At 44.2% G+C, this 16,040-nt stretch overlaps 1 protein-coding gene across 9 annotated transcripts in view; it reads left to right on the forward strand.

Moving 5' to 3' along the window:
* The window catches only part of HPSE2 (heparanase 2 (inactive)), a 716,512-nt gene that overhangs the window by 691,281 nt on the left and 9,191 nt on the right, over positions 1 to 16,040 (forward strand). For all 9 annotated transcript variants that reach the window (XM_002718623.6, XM_089314560.1, XM_089314564.1 and 6 more), the window contains one exon: positions 4,029 to 4,175. In XM_002718623.6, the coding sequence (XP_002718669.1) occupies positions 4,029 to 4,175 (147 nt within the window). The remainder of the gene's footprint in view (positions 1 to 4,028; positions 4,176 to 16,040) is intronic.

Consider the following 16,040-nt stretch of genomic DNA (forward strand, 5'->3'; position numbering starts at 1 on the left):
ACCTTATTTTTATAAGCCATTTTGTTGAGACAATGTATGTTTCGAGGGTGGAGCCAAGGTCCTTAGCCAAGTTCGGAACCAATTGGAACCTGGTGGATGTTAAAGCAAAATTGAGTCTTTTGGGGTTCAAGTTCATTTATTATTGGCAAAACATGACTTCCTGTTTTTCAGAAGAAGTTTTTTTAAAGACTCATAAAAAAGGTTCCTGAGGCTTCTTGGACATCAAATGGCTCTTACAAAACAATATTTTGATGAGTTAAGTGTAAATGAATCAGAAACATGTGGATTAAATTTCCCTTAAAATACACAGGGGCTTTGAAATTAAGGGGAAAAAATGTTTGGCAAAACATGGTCTGACTTTTACCAAACCTAAAACTTTTGAATTAGATTTGGAGACAACGGACCAACCCAATTTTTAAGCACATTGACTTTAGCTGGGAAGGACTATGGTCTGCAAAGCGTTGTCTCCCCTTCCTTTCCCCAGCCTTCCAGCTTGACTGGAGACATTTCTAGAACATGACTGTTTTCTATCTGGAAACCAAGATGCACCTTCCCATATGACGTCCCCCACCCTCACATTCGGCATAGTCCAGTTCCAGCCTTCCTTCCCTGACTCACTTCCTCCTCCTCCTATGGCAACACAGGAAAGATGTCAAGCAGGAACAGAACAGCCAGAAAAGATGAACTCCAGACACCTGGAGTCCTTGCTGTTGAAAAAGTCTCACCATGCGTGAGACATGCAGCGAGACAGATGTTCTACCCAGATAGCTTCTCTCCAGAAAGGGGAATTCACTACAGGAACCAAAATCTACCTGAATTTGACAACATCAGAGGTCAAAAGTTGCCTGCAGGCCAGGATTTCAGATGCAGTTTTCTTGAGGAACAGATACTCCTCCAGGATTATTTTTCTGTGATCCAGCAATATAGATGCTTCAGCAATATGACTTTTCAGCCATGAATGTGTCTACACATCAAAAAGCCTCCACTTAACGTCCTTGCCCCTCGGCCAAGCAGGGAGAGAGATGGCTGAAGCACTCTTCAATGCCAGTTCCTCCCTGGGGAGACTCCATGAGTTCTATGAGAGCCTCTGCATGTTGGTATCTGGGCCTCGCTGGTTTATCTTCCCAAGGAGAACCAGATAAATGGATAACAGACCATTGCCAAGCTGCCTGGAAAGACAGCTTCCCTGCAGTGGTGCTGTGATCTCAGGTCTTCCCTCCACCCACCACTTCCCCACATCCCACCCTTCTCCTCTGCAGTCTCTGAGGACTCATTCTTCCCCAGCCCTGCAGAAGAAAAACTCATAAAGGCAAGCACATGGCTCTCACCCTCCTCTGCCGCTGACCTTGGAGAGTACTGTTTGATAGTAGCTAGCAAAAGGGTTTACCAGAGTCTGAAAAAATTGGTGCCCACCCACATTTATTTCACTCACACTCTGAAGCCCAGAATGACTTCAAGTTTTCACATTTGCTAAGCTAATCTGAGAACCCACCAAAGGAATCTAGTTGTTATTCTTTTAATGATGGTCAACACTGACACAGGCTGTCAACATCTCTCTTCAGAGCTCTGGTGATACAAGTTTGCTCAAATCAATTGACATTATCTTCTGACCTAACTCTTTTGCCTACAAAGCTAATTCACACACTACAGTGGATTTAAAGGAATCAAAGGAGGAGAAATTAGATAGGAGATTCATTTAATAATTTACCAAAACAAATGCTGGCATCTAAAAACCTTGAATACAACAATATGTCCTCCTACTGGTGCATGAAAAATCATCCTATGCACAGCCAGCAGGATATACTGGGATTTCTTCTTACAGCCCTAACGGATGGTCCTAAGCAAGTAGTAGCCAAACTCAACTCATCTGCCAGATATCTCAGAAACATTTTTAAAATACAGATTCTCAGGCCCCAATCCTAAATGAAATGAATCAAAATCTCCAGAGAGGAGCTCTGGGAACTATACTTCTTTTAAATATCCCAAGTTATCATACTGACCTGCCCTTGGCCACTTGACTCTTAATTAGCACCTTTAGAAACAGAGATGAGTGACCCTGAGATGGAAAGGGGAAATTCTACAAGGAATGATGTTTTCCTCTGGGCAAAGTTGACTTATGAGTTTTTCTGAACTCTTCCTTTGAATGCAGGGCAGTCATTTTTTCTGTTTCCTCTCATTAACCCATCCAGATGGGGCCCTAAGGGACCCCTTAGGAACAAGGTCTTTTTCCTTCAGAGTGAAGGAAATCGTTAGAGTTTTGTTGATACATGGGTGAAAGGCTCTTGCATGGAGCCATATAGTTCTCCCAGGCTTCTGAGCATCTCGTGCTAAAGGATTCCAAGACAGTGAATAGTTTTATCATCTTGGGGTAGATAAAACGGCAAAATCAGAAGTCAGAAAGATAAGTACATTTGACCACATAAAAGTTTTTAACTTTTATACATAAGAATGCAATATGAACAGACTGAGACAGTCGAAGAAAATTATGGTAAACTGGACAACACATATGTAGACAAAGGATGCTATCTTTGATAAATAGTTTTTACAAATCATTAGAGAATAGGCAAAGGATATGAACAGTTTACAAAAGAAGGAATAAAATGGCAGGTGGGCAAATGAAAAAAAAAAATGCTGTACCTCGGTATGAGTTGAAAAAATTACCAGTTAATATGACACTGAAATCTCCTTTCAACTCTCAGGTTGTCAAAGTATTGTTCAATGTTAATGCCCATTATTCTTAAAAGTATGAGTAAATGGATATAGAGATGATGGGAGAAAATTGGTACAAGCTTTGTAAAGAATATCAGTATTCTAAAATGTGTGTATTTGTCAGGCTACGTAAAGCTGTGCCGTGGTACTCACAGGACCCCAGATCGCCATGGTTTCCAATAAGAAAGTTTATTTCTCACTCGCACTACGTGTCCATCCCAGCACAGCTGCAGCTCTGCCCCACATCATCTTCCTGGCAGCGCTCAAGTCACCCGAGCAGCCTCTTCCAGAACGCTCGATCTGTCAGAGGGAAAAGAGACATGGCAAAACGTGGTCTGTCTCTTAAAGCTTCTTCCCAGAGCTTTGAGCATGTGCACCCACATTTCATGAGATGAAGCAAACCATCTGATCGCACGAGGCCTAGGGTTTCACAGAGCAGGGGCATAAAATCTCCCCACGGGAAGGGCACAACTGGGAATGAACTGGAAAATTTGTTGAGGAATGCCACAATGTAATTCCTCTGGACTTAGTGACTTCAATTTCTAAGACTTTAGCCATCAGAAATGCTTATGAAGTACAAAAATTTATGTACGATGAAGCCCTTCATGACATAATTTTAATTTTTGAGATAACATTTTTAACTTACATTATAGTCAGAGGCTTCATGCTTCACTTTACAAAGAGTGTCACATAATTTTTGATGGTAAAAATTCAAAACAACATAATTCTGCAAAAGTAGATGATTAAATAAATTATGTTGCATTTCTCTGATTAAAAAGTTTAGTATTCTTCTATAGGTAGAATTATATAATAACATAGGAACATGTTTAAGATGTTCATTAACACACAAAAAAAGCTGTGTGAGTAGTGTGATCCCAATTTTCTGAATATTGAGTTTCATGTCAAAGCACTTGATAAATATTTGTCAAATTAATAACTGAAAAATACTGGAAGGATGTGTACCAACACATTGACATATCTCAAGTTACTGAATTGTGGGAAATTTTCTTTCTCCACTGTATATCTCTATTTTTTTCATTTTTTTGTAATCAGCATGTTTTACTTCCATATTCAGAAATTCTAAAACCTTTGCAATAGTTTAAACAAAAGCAAAAGGGGTATGGTGGGAAGCAGTTCTCTTCTTTGCAGGAAACCACAATAACAGGCCTTCCTGTTTGTGAAGGGCTATGGTGGCCAAGGCCCATAAAGTAAATGCCCTTTTCTGGGGTGGTCCTATTTTGTGCAGCCTATAAATTATTCAGGAGCATCTAACTGACCACTTTGTTTCCATCTTTTCCCTTCCTCCCTCTGGATCTCAGCCACAACTATGTTCGTGGGTCCATTACACTTTTTATCATCAACCTGCATCGATCAAGAAAGAAAATCAAACTGGCTGGGACTCTCAGGGACAAGCTTGTCCACCAGTATTTGCTGCAGCCCTATGGGCAAGAGGGCCTGAAGTCCAAGTAAGTGCTGACCTAGAAACAACCAAGGAGCCAGTGTAGCCGGAGCATGGTGGGAGGAGACAGTCACCCCTTTTCTGAAGGCGTCATGCAAGGTTGCTACTGATTCCCTGGGGCTCAGTGGGAGGAGGGTAGGACAAAGAGCAGCCTGGAGTTGGGGAACTGCTGACTCCTCCCTTCAGGACCCTAATCAGATTCCTCCCCGTCCCTAGGTTTAGAATCTTCTGCAACTGTTAAGTCAAATGGTGGACAAAAATATTTCTGAAAAGAGTATTTTTGGTATTTGAGAGAGAGAATTCATGATGCAGAATTATCACATTGTGAGGTGCTCAGTGTCTGTGGCACCTGCCCACTAAATGCCAAAAGCACCCCCTGGTCATGTGGCAACCAAGAATCCTGGGAGTTGAAAACCATGTCCCTTCCAGTTCTATAATGGTACAACTCCATTTGTGTCATTGCAATCTTCCTGGGGCATAGAGGAAGGAACACTGGACAAAAAGTCAAAAGTTCAAGATCAAGAATCAGTTCTGTCCATAATTTTATGACTTTGGGGACATCACTACATCTGAATTTCTTCATCTGAGCAGTATGAGAGAGATGACATCTGTGGTCTGTAAGACCCCTTCAAACTCTCTAAATATATGGTCCTCCCTGTGACACTCTCCACCTCCCTAGACGCTGCAACAGACTATCCGCAGCACTTATCTCTGCCAACAGAAAGCACCTCGAGGCCATATTGAGGAGGACCTGGTCAAGGGCAAGTCCACCCCAGCTACCCAAGCAAGGCCGCTCAGGAAGGGTATGGGATGCTGTACAGACGGGGGCGTTCCCGTTCCATTTTTGATGTTTACCAAGTTTAACAAAGCTGTAAACTTGGAGCAGGTGGCTTGCACTCCCACAGCTGCCCACAAATATTTGTGCTATAATTGTTCACTGATTCATTGCAACCTTGGTGGTTTGCATTTGGCTTCCAACTGCATGTGCAATGGAACAAAATACAATTTGGGAAGTCACTTATTGAATCTCTTTAGCCCACCCTCGATCTGTTTTCAGCCTTGGTTCACATATGGCTTTTTTTTCTTCTGGCTACAGGTACATTGCTTCTACATTTCTTTCTTCCTAGTCCTGCCTATCACTAGGACTCTCTTGGGTTTTTCAATTCCTGTCTCTCTACTTCCTAGTAGTTCATTGCTGGTGTGTTAGATTCATGGCCTTCATCCTAAGAAAGGTACCTAATTCTAGTCCCAGCTTTACCACTAAATAATCAACCACATGAACCAGGAAATCCCCTAACCCTAAGCCCTTGGCCTCAGTTTCCTCATCTGCAGAATTCAAGGGTTGCTGTTTACTTGATGAGGTCCCTCCAGCTCTAAAATTCTCGTCCAGGATCTGAGTATATGGGGACCACAAGTGTGTTTAAGTCTCCTGCTGCCAAGCAATAGCCATTTGGCAGAGCGGCTGATTCCTGGCAGTAACTGTGGTAGGTTAAGTCCTCTGGACTGAAGAGCTTAGGAGCTGAACCTGCCTGGTGTCGGGAAGACCATGGGCCCTGTGTTGAAGGACGTGCCAAATGCTTTCATGGACGAGGCCAATGCCTCCATCCCTGCTGTGTACTAGGCAGGTTCCGTAATCGCTGTGAGCCTGTTTCCTCAGCTATAAAACTTCTCCTGTGGAACAGAGTGAATGAGGTACTGTACGTAAAGTTCCTGACACATAGTAAATAATAAATATCCATTGCCTGCCTTTCTCTCAACACAGAACTCTAGCCTGTGGGGGAAGTGCAGGGAAACGGTCACTTTCCCTAAGAATATTCTTTTACAAAGACGTCTTCCCAGATTTTTGAGATCATATGTTAAGCCATTTGTTAAGATTATGTTAAAGGGTTTGCTAAGAATCACATAAACAAGCAGGAGGAGGTGGGAGGCATAGGGTGGCATCTTCTCATGAGCTTGTTTCTGCACCAGCCAAGGACACAGGCCACCACGCCATCTGTCTGCCCCGTCCCTGTGTCCCTGCCTTCAACATAATTTCCTTACTGTGTGAGCCTGACTGCTCCTTGGCCCCTGTCCCGCCTGTACCCGTCCTCGTGGTGACTAAAGTGACTGAGTCTCACTGGCTAGCAATGTGCTTGTTGTTCAAATTTCGCTATCATCACCTTGTCAGCATATTGATGGGGAGTTGTGTTCCATTGTTAATAGTACATTAGAGGGACAAGGACAAAGAGAAATTCATTCCACAGGGATCCTAAAGAGGGGTTTGGTAACAACTACTGAGATCAGTGAGTAATGTCATGTAACTGGAAGAACAGTGGAGCTCGAGTTAGAAGACCCGAATCTGAATCCCGGTGCTCCCATTTATCTGCATGATGAAACCTGTTTCCTAGCAGTCAAACGTGATTCTTGCGAGACTCAAGTTAGGGGATATAGGTGAAATAAAGCCGTCTCCATAGGTGAATTCCACTTCCCGTGTACACACATACATCTAGAAATATAAACACGTTTACACACATAGATTTCACATACGTTGTATCAGAGAGTTGTAGATCAGACGTCAGAGAGACTGGGGTCCAGCCCTTGATGCTCCCTGTAACACTGTGTGAAACGTTGGGCCCTTCACTCACTTTTCAGAATGTGTTCCTCTCCTGTAAATTATGCTCATTTCACACCTATTCTGTGCTGGACTCGGGGGACTTTGCGCCTCTGCCTCGACCTCTCAGCCTGTAAGCCACCAGGCAGGGACAGTCCCGCACACAGTCCGGTATCCAGCACTCTGCGCCCTGTCCCGCACACAGTCCGGTATCCAGCACTCTGCGCCCTGTCCCGCACACAGTCCGGTATCCAGCACTCTGCGCCCTAACTGCTGGCGAGAAAGCCCTCAGTGGCTCTGGGATGAGGGGCTCACAGGAAGGCTTTGGTTTCAGGGAAGCAGGCTGTGCTAAGAAGGATGAAAGGAAATATAGGAAGTGATTTCAGCCTTTGGTCTCTCTTTCTCTCTTTTATAAGCCTCTGGGGCCAGGCTCTGTGTTCTGCGCTAATTCCTTGCTATAGCCTGAAGCCATGTTTGCTCAGAAGAGAATATAAAGTTCTGGGAGTAGAAGATTGTTTAAGTGCTCCTGTCTAGAGGAACTAGAATGAGGGTATAGAGTAAATCAGTGCCCCACCAAAGCCACCAGTTGGCCACTAAGGTCTGGGGTTCAGAAAAAGGGAAATGCCAGAAAACTTGAAGTTGAGGGCGTGGGATAATTTCCATTCTCTTAGAATTGCCCTCAGGGCTGGGAAGATTTGAAATCTCTAAAAGGGTTAACTGGGAGCTAAGGGATGCCAGCTGTCACACGGGAAGCACACTTGATGCCACTAGTGAGGCCCGGTTTAGGCGTTCAGGTTCACAGAGAAGGTCCCTGTCACCCTTCTCAGTGAGTGAGCCGATGAGAAGCCCACTCAGGTCTCAACTCCTTAGGTAAGAGATCGCTCTCATGCTGAGAACCAGACAAAAGGGGAGTGCTCTCTCTGCCCCATAGGATAGAAGTTTTGGAAAACTGCAAGGGAAGGGGATTCTGCCTGAATACATAGTCTTCGAGGAATGGCTGAAGGAAATGGCGTTCAGTTCAGAGAAGAAAAGTGACGTAAGGTGTAAGAACTTTCTTCAGATAGTCACAGGCTTGCCAAGTGAAGGTCAACAGATCTGGCCCAGAATGACAGAACGACAGAAAGCCAAGGAGTACGATGTAAGAGATTTCACCTCTAAGCGAGCTCACCTTGCACCAGCTCCGCTCGGCTGACCGAGGACAGCGCGGACTTTTCTCACGGGTGTTCTCGGGTCCTGACTCAGTGGGAGCCGGGGTAAGATTACCGCTCCCATGAGTTGGAGGACTGCAGTGTCTTCGCCTTTCTCCACTCCCACCCCATCTTGGGAAGCAGTGGTCTCCCTGGTCACCAGCGAAGTAGTTTCTCAAAGCTATCAGAAAGCCACGCAGAGACGCTGCCTGTACTGAGGGAGGGAATGCGCAAACTATGTGGCTGGTTTTTCCCAGCAGATCTCCAGCTCTGCGGCCCTCCCTTGTTGTGTTTCCTCCTGTCTTGCCCTTTGGGAAAAGGGCCCCATTCACACCTGGGAGAATAGTTCCCATTCTGGGGAAGTCAGAGAACACAGTTGGGGAAGCCCTACCACCACCAAAGAGGGAATCTGCCCATTGCCTCCTGTCATCACACACGAATACACGTTATCCTCTAGAGAATCCTTTCTACCTGAGACGTACTTCTGTCCAATGTCTTTCAACAAAGAAGCAACATGAAGCTAAACTAAGCAAAGCAAAAGTAAAAGGATTTTTCCCGGGAAAGCTCAGACTAAGAACAGGTCATAGGTCAGATTCCAGGGGTTTTGCACAGATCTCCCATGTGGAAGGCAAATAATCCAAAGGTTAGAAAAAATGAAACAGCTCAGCTGTTCTACTCAGGGACATCAGCCTCAGGGAACTGGCAGATGCTAAGAATACTGGGGTGGAATGACATTTTAAGGTGATCTAGTTTATTCTGCCCTCAGACAGTCTTGGCTAAGCCACGTGGATCAGAGAATGCCCAATGTTTAAAGACCTCTGGGAAGAGAGTGGCCACAATTTCAATCTGTCTTAACAATTGATTTTATAAGAACACTAGGGCCCACCATACCTGAGGCTGTGACTTTAGAGGTAATCGAAAGTTTTAATAGTCATTATCTCATTTAACCTTCTGAATGGCACCATGATGCATATAGAAAGACTCTTGCCCCTCTCCCATTTTAAAGTTGAAGAAACTGAGGCTTTGAGCATTAAGTGACCTATTCAAGGGTCACAATACTAGTGAGTGATGAGGCCAGAAAGCACCTGCCATCCTGCTACCCTGACCTCTAATCCAGTGCACTCTCTTCAACAGTGTGCTACTCCAGCGGCCCAGTCACAGAAAATTAGAATTCACAGGATAAGCATACAGGATGGATAACTGAACTCTGTCTCTGTATTGTCTGGATTCATTTCACCTCAGGCTCTTGATAGACTGAATCGATTTGAAGAGTATTAGGTTACCCAGCAGCTCTCGCCTTTGGGCTAATTCATCCCAGATCTTTAACTTTTCTTCATAAGTCCTAATTTCAGGAATTCCTTAAAAGTTATTCTCTTAGCTATTTAAAACTGTCTCCCAGCCATAGAGTTCTAGGAAAAGCAAATAAATTGGGGGATTCCCTCTGTTTTCTTCTATGTTCTGAGACAAAGAGATGATTAAATTAGTTTGATCTGAGAGATATGAGAATCAACTTCAATATATTATACTCTGACCCAATACTCACAGGTACTCTGAGCTCCCTAATGCCCAGTGGAATCCGCCCTCAGAGAGATACTTCTGAGGCAAAGATGCTCACCAAGGTGGCTTCCCAAGGAAAAGGGAAAAGAAATATCTTCCATTTATCAATTTTTAATGAGATCCTACTCTGTACTGGAAGTGACTTGTTCCTCTTCAGGAACCTAACTTGCAGTGGTAATTAACCTGGCTAAAATTCTTAAAGAAGTGTGATGCCATAACTGAGTACTCAGGAATTGCAAGTAGACAAATTAGGGGAGATGTGGGAATGTCAAGTTCAGTGTGAATGCCTCCAATCCAAATGTCCCTTGATCTTCCTAACACTAGACCACATTGTCACCTGGCCTTCAAGAGCTATTTAATGTGGGATATTTATGAGTAAGGCTGGAGGGAGAGAATTCTGGGTCCCCACCCTCAAAGAGCGCATCTCTGTTATTACAAACAACTAGCAGGAAGCAGCCTGTGGGCTATGCCGTAATAGAGGTGCAAAGCATTTCTGCTTTGGAGTTAATGGGTTCCACATTAATGTTTAAATTTCATATTTTCATGAGTTTCTCCTTTAGCTGCCATGATTGTAACTGAAAAAGATCTCAAGGCTCCTATGAATCAAGAACCGTATTGCCTATTCTGTGAAGAAATAAACATCTTTTTTTTTTCCTTTTTCCACAAACCACTGCTCATTTTTTCCATCTCTCTGGTATATAACTTTTGCTTTGATTTTACCCTCATTAAATCCAATATCAAAGAAAAACACTGGCATCTCACTGCAAGCCTTTAGGGAGGTGTCATTTGATGTTAACCAAACAGAGTGGTTCTGAAAATACTCCAGTAACTCCCAGGTGCTAAGACTTTAAAAATATCTTCATGTCCTTGTTGGAACAGACTATATTATGATACCTCATCTCTGGATGCAGAGTGCGGCTAATGTGAAAAGTCCTGAGCACAGAATTGGCCACCACCTGACCCACCACAATCCCTCACTAATGATAACTGGAAGCACTACATTTAGATTTTGGCCGCAGATAGACCTGGTAAAAGGATCTTCGGGAAAAACCCTAACTCCAAGAATTTTATACTAAGACTTCTCACACACTCAAAAACAAAGCCTGAAGACCTGTTTTCTGAGACCAGGGGCCATTAGTCCACATATCTCACAAGACTCAAGACATTCCAGTGTTTAACTTCTGCCAATGTTAGTGGGTACCTGGATTTTCTGAGCTCTGATCAGCCAGATGTATGCCTGCAGGTTTCCATTACTTTCACTTATCTGGGATTGTTTAAATTAGTTTCTTTTTTAAAAGGAACCACTCTGAACATTCTGTAGTTATTAAAAGATGACTTTATAGAGGAAAAACTTAGAAGGATGTCTGTGCATCAAAGATTTCCCCTGTGTTGTCCTTGAAAGACAGAGTTCAGCATCTGTTTAATGGATTGGTCTGTCTCACAAGTTAGCCCACTTTAGGAGTAGACAGCTCTGTGCTGTGGCACAGCGGGGTAAGCCACGGCTGCCAGCATCCCATATCAGAGCGCCGGTTCAAGTCCCGGCTGCTCCACTTCTGGCTCTGCTCCCTGCTAATGTATCTGGGAAGGCAGCTGAAGATGGCCAAGTACTTAGGGCCCTGCCACCCATATGGGAGTCCCTAATGGAGTTCCTAGATGGAGTTCCAGGCTCCTAAATTTGGTAGCCATTTGAGGAGTAAACCAGCAAATGGAAAATCTCTCTGTCTCTCCCTCTCTCTCTCTGTCACTCTGCTTTGCAAATTCATTTATAAAATAAATCATTTTTTAAAAAGTTCATGGAAAAATGGATCTCAAAGTTTATTTTGGTGCCAAAAAATATTTGAAATACATGCATGGTTTTTTCATAATATGCATTTTCTGTAAACCTTCTGAAGACAAAGGGCATGCTCTTGACATTTCTACCCTTGTTTTGGAAAATTAGGCAGCGTAGATCTTTATAACAGTTTTTCAGTAGAACTCTCCTTAAAGTTCCAGCCTCCAAGTTAAACACTCTCAGCTCCTTCAGCCATTCCTTGAACAGGCTGGTTTCCAGATTGTTCATCTTGGAATCTATCAAGTTATAGGACCTTATATCAAAGGATTAACTTTCAAATTTCCCTACCTTAGTCAAGCTTACTTGAAGAAGGAGTAGGACATGTGAACTTCTTATTATAACTCACCTCACCAACACAGTATGTAACATTTTCCCATTCTTGCCAAATTCATAATGGAAATGGTATTCTTATTTAATTTATATTCTTTGAGTTTAGTGGTATAAGAAGATTTTTCATGTCTTATATGTTCTTTGCTTATTTTTCTATTGGGATGTTAATCTGTTTTATTAAATTTGATCTAATAAGACAGTTTCTCCCTTTGCTATCAGTCATACTTACTGAAATATTTTATCCAGTATTTTATTTGCTATTTTTCAATAATTTAACTTTCAGGTTCTTACCTTGACAAACAAAAGTGTTCCCTTTCTATATAGTTAAATATGTCTTTTGCCTTATGGTTTCTTCCATTCGACTTATGTGTGTGTATTTATATTCCTGAAGTCAGATAAATATGCACCTTTACTTTCTTCTGGTTTATTTATTGTTTCATTTTTATGTTAATTTCTCTAATCTGTTTAGAAAAGAGCTTCAGCTGTTGTCCTGTTCAGGTTGATAGGAGTGAGGAAAGCTGCTAGCCCATGCAGAGCTTCAGGTACCGGTTTTACAAATCAGGAAAAAAGAGGATCCTTTTTTGAAAAAAAAAAAAAAAAAAAAAGCGAGACTGAGAATGGAGAGCTCTTTCACCGGGAGGAAGAGTCTCTGCTGGTACAGGTGCAACCCCGTTAGTTGCAGCCCTGGTCCCAGGCCATTTTGAGCCCCTCAGGAGGAAGGACAGCACAGAGGCTGGGAGCACCCAGAGGCAAGGAAGGTGCCTGGGACTGGGAGATCTAGAAGCAGGCTGCTCGTGAACAGGCAAGTGGTAGCTATCCCGAGCACTGACATTCAGGTTACTATTCCTGTTCAGAGAGGCTGAAATAGACACTGTAAGCAGCACAAATATAAATAGATGCAGGCAAATATATGCATATAAAAATGCTTATACCTCAGAGTTCTCAAGAAGTCTATCAAAAAAGGAAAGAGAAGAGAATGTCCTTCATTTCAGTTAGTGCAGACTTACTCACGTAACTTAGAGCTATTTAAATCCTTTTAACCCTTGGGAGTACTTGTGGCACAGAAACAGGAGCTATATCCAATGCCTGTGGGGTCAAAGTAAATAATTATACACGTTTCTGAAAAACATGGGATACTGAGTGATCTAGTCTTCATCCCTACTTGCTCTGCCTAAAGAGAGCTTGAACCACTCTTTGTCCGTTGGGAGCTCACTATGGCACAATCCAGGACTTGAGAGAAATCTAAAGAACTTTCTAGGACTTGTCTTCCAAGGAATGTGTATTTATTCAGTGTTAAGGAAACACAGGGTTCCTAATCAGTGCTAAGGTTTCACCTGGCTTAGTCCTTAATTCACCCGGCAGAGTGCTGCACCGTGCCTCCCCAGCACTCATCTCCCCGCTGTGCAGGCCGAGAGCAAGCAGGAGCTGACGCAGCTCTGTCCCGATGGCAGAAAGGCCCACTGCAGTCTATACAACAGCAAAACTTGCCTTTGAAAAGTTCCCATATTTGTTTTAGGTTAAAAAACGTGGCCTTCTGGCATGCACTCCAAAAGAGTTTAAAAAAAAAAAACTTTTTATTCAAAATAGATTCAAAATGTAGTGGTGAGAAAGTTGCTTAGTTTCCTTCCATGCCCCGCTGCAAATATATTCCTGCCTCTTCTACCCGCCGTGTTCAGCCTTGGCTCGACTTTGAGTCACCTGGGGAGCTCTAAAAATTCCAGTGCCCAACCTGCCCCAAAGACCAATTAAACCAAAATCTCTGGGCTGGGGCCCAGGCCCCAGTGTTTCTTAAAGCTCCCCAGATGATCCAAATATGCGGCCAAGGTTGAGAACCACTGTCCTTCCATAAACTGCTGGAACAAGATCCTAGCTGATTTGCATTTTGATTTCTTTGATTTCTCCCAGATTATATTCTTCATTCGGGCACCAAGCCATTTTGCCAAAGGTGCGAACCTGCCATGAGCCCCTGGGAGTTCTCTGAGACTGAGTGGAAGAGTACTGGCTCCCCCAAGGTTTCTATTGTTTGTTTTGTTGTAAATCCCTGATTAGTAATGTGCAGATCACTCTGTAGATTAGAGGATTATAAAATGCTTTTATATTTTCTGGTGACTTGACATCTTAAACCAAGATGTTTAGGAATCCAGGGTTTTCACTGTTACTTTCCAAGAGTTTCTCGTCCGTCCTCAAGTCAGGAATATGTTTTCTTGCAGCTCGTTCCCAGCAGCTGGAAAGCCTCTGCATAGCTGTCCATCAGGGCTGGGTTCTCCCCTCCCCACCCCCACTCAAATGGGGACCCTTGTTGCAGGCAGGGATTCCCAGTCTGTCCCAGATAAAACATAGGAGATGAGCACTTTCGGGTATCTGAACAGTTGGTTCTAAATGGGGGGGGGGGGGGGCCAGGGAAGCAGGAAACATGGGCAGTCCTGGTGGACTGGGAAATGGCCTTTATCATCGGCTTTCTCTGCGCCTTCCAGAGGCTATGGCTTGGTGATGGACAAATGTAAGTAAGCCCCAAGGAACTTCTGAGGGTTCCCCCAGCACACCTGATGTCACAGGAAAAAAGGCCAGCAAAACTGGAATACATATCTCCTTGATTTCACATATTTGAATAGCTGTCCATAGAGCCTGGGGTATGGCTATGGACCTCTATCTCATACTTCTACGTAGGAAAAAGCTGTCTGGGGGCGTGCCTCTGTGCACACACGCCCTGCCCTCTGCTGACTCTTCACGTAGTGTGAACTGTCTGTAAAGAGACGGTTTCTGAACCCCAATGCTCACTTCTTCCAGCCTCGCACAAGTAAGGCTTGGGGAACCTGGTGCTTCTGCTTTAAGGATCTATTACATCTCAACAAAACAGATCACATGAGAGTAGATCCAGAAACTGGGAGCACATGGAAGGAAGAGACCAGTTCCGACCTGGGAATCTGTGAAGTTCTCAGATGAGCCATATTCTGGGAAGTGCTACAGGGAAGGCAGTTCCAGGATGGGTTTACTGAAGGTTTGGAAGGACAAAAGTTCAAGGCTCATGGCGGGGCGGGGGGGGGGGGGATCATCTCACGTGATTGGGATATAGGATGCTTTGAAGGGTGAGGGGAAAGGCCACAAAGACATATTAGGGCCAGACTGCCAAAGACCCTGAAATGCAAACTGAATGTTCTTTTTCTTCTATCTCCGCTGTTTGCGTAATATGTTTATTATGGTGTGTATGGCCACATATTTGCATGTTTCCATGTTTCTGCCTTCGAGGGCAAATATCAAGTCTGTTATAATTAAATTTCCACAACGCACAGAACAGTGGATTATGAGTAATGCTCCTTAAACACCACTTGTGAATGCCAGTGACCTTGGCATCAATTCTAGGTGGGGGATGGGAAGGCAGCGTAGCCACATAAGAAAGTCTCCATGGTTTTATAGCTGGTGCCTATTGTATCCCATGGTTTTTATAGCTGATGCTATTTGCCCTGTGGTTTGAGTTTGATATGCCCATGGCATGGAGCTTTGAGATGATTGAAGAATCAAATTTTCTTCCCAAGTTGCCCCAAACGATTCCCTCCTCTGTTGGAAGTTAACAATACCAGTATAAATCCAGGTTCCTTAGCTAGGATCTCATCGTGCCTGCCAAGTGTGCTAAGTGGGTTTAAGCCTTTAGAAGCACATGGTAGAATCCCATTCTGGCTTGGATAGAACACACATCAAAGCATGACCCCAGACTTGACTACACACAGGAAAACCTAATCCCAAACAACTCGCCTGCGCACACCACCCCGCTCCTGCCTGGCCCTGCTGCCCAGCTGTGTGTGGAAAGAAGTACTGGTGTTTTCTGTAGTCAGTGAACGGAAGCTAGATCAAAACTGGTCATTGTTTCAGGTTGCCCTTCTGAGGGTAGGGTGAAGAGTAGTGATCTTATCAGGCTCCAGATGGCTCAGAGACCAGGAGCTTCCTCAGATGGGGTGTGGGCTCCTGGAAGAGCGAGGGGAACAGGGAGCCCCCCCCCCACTTCGTCTCTTACAGTCTCCTGTGCTTTAACTAAGCAGAGGAAGAGACTGCAGTGTGCAGCCAGCCACGTCAGAACGAGAGAGACCGAGTGGAACTCCACCAGTGTGAAGTGACATGTCACAGGCAAGGAGACACGGAGCCGTGTGCTACTGAAAATTAAAACGTGAAAACTAAGCAGTCTAGCGGCACAGTGACTCAGCACAGGACTCCTGCCTAAGTGAGCGGGCAGGCAGGGAAGGCTGCGCAGAGGCAGGTGCAGATTCTGCCCCTGTCCCATCTGAGCCGTCCGGGACCACGTCTGCCAGGGCCGGGGGGGGGGGGGGGGGAGAACAGGCTTTTGTTTTTCTTCTAAGATCCATTCATTCATTTACTTGAAAGGCA

Source organism: Oryctolagus cuniculus, chromosome 15, assembly GCF_051225735.1.
Source record: "Oryctolagus cuniculus isolate XC-2025 breed Fujian yellow rabbit chromosome 15, ASM5122573v1, whole genome shotgun sequence".
NCBI classification, from domain to species: domain Eukaryota; kingdom Metazoa; phylum Chordata; class Mammalia; order Lagomorpha; family Leporidae; genus Oryctolagus; species Oryctolagus cuniculus.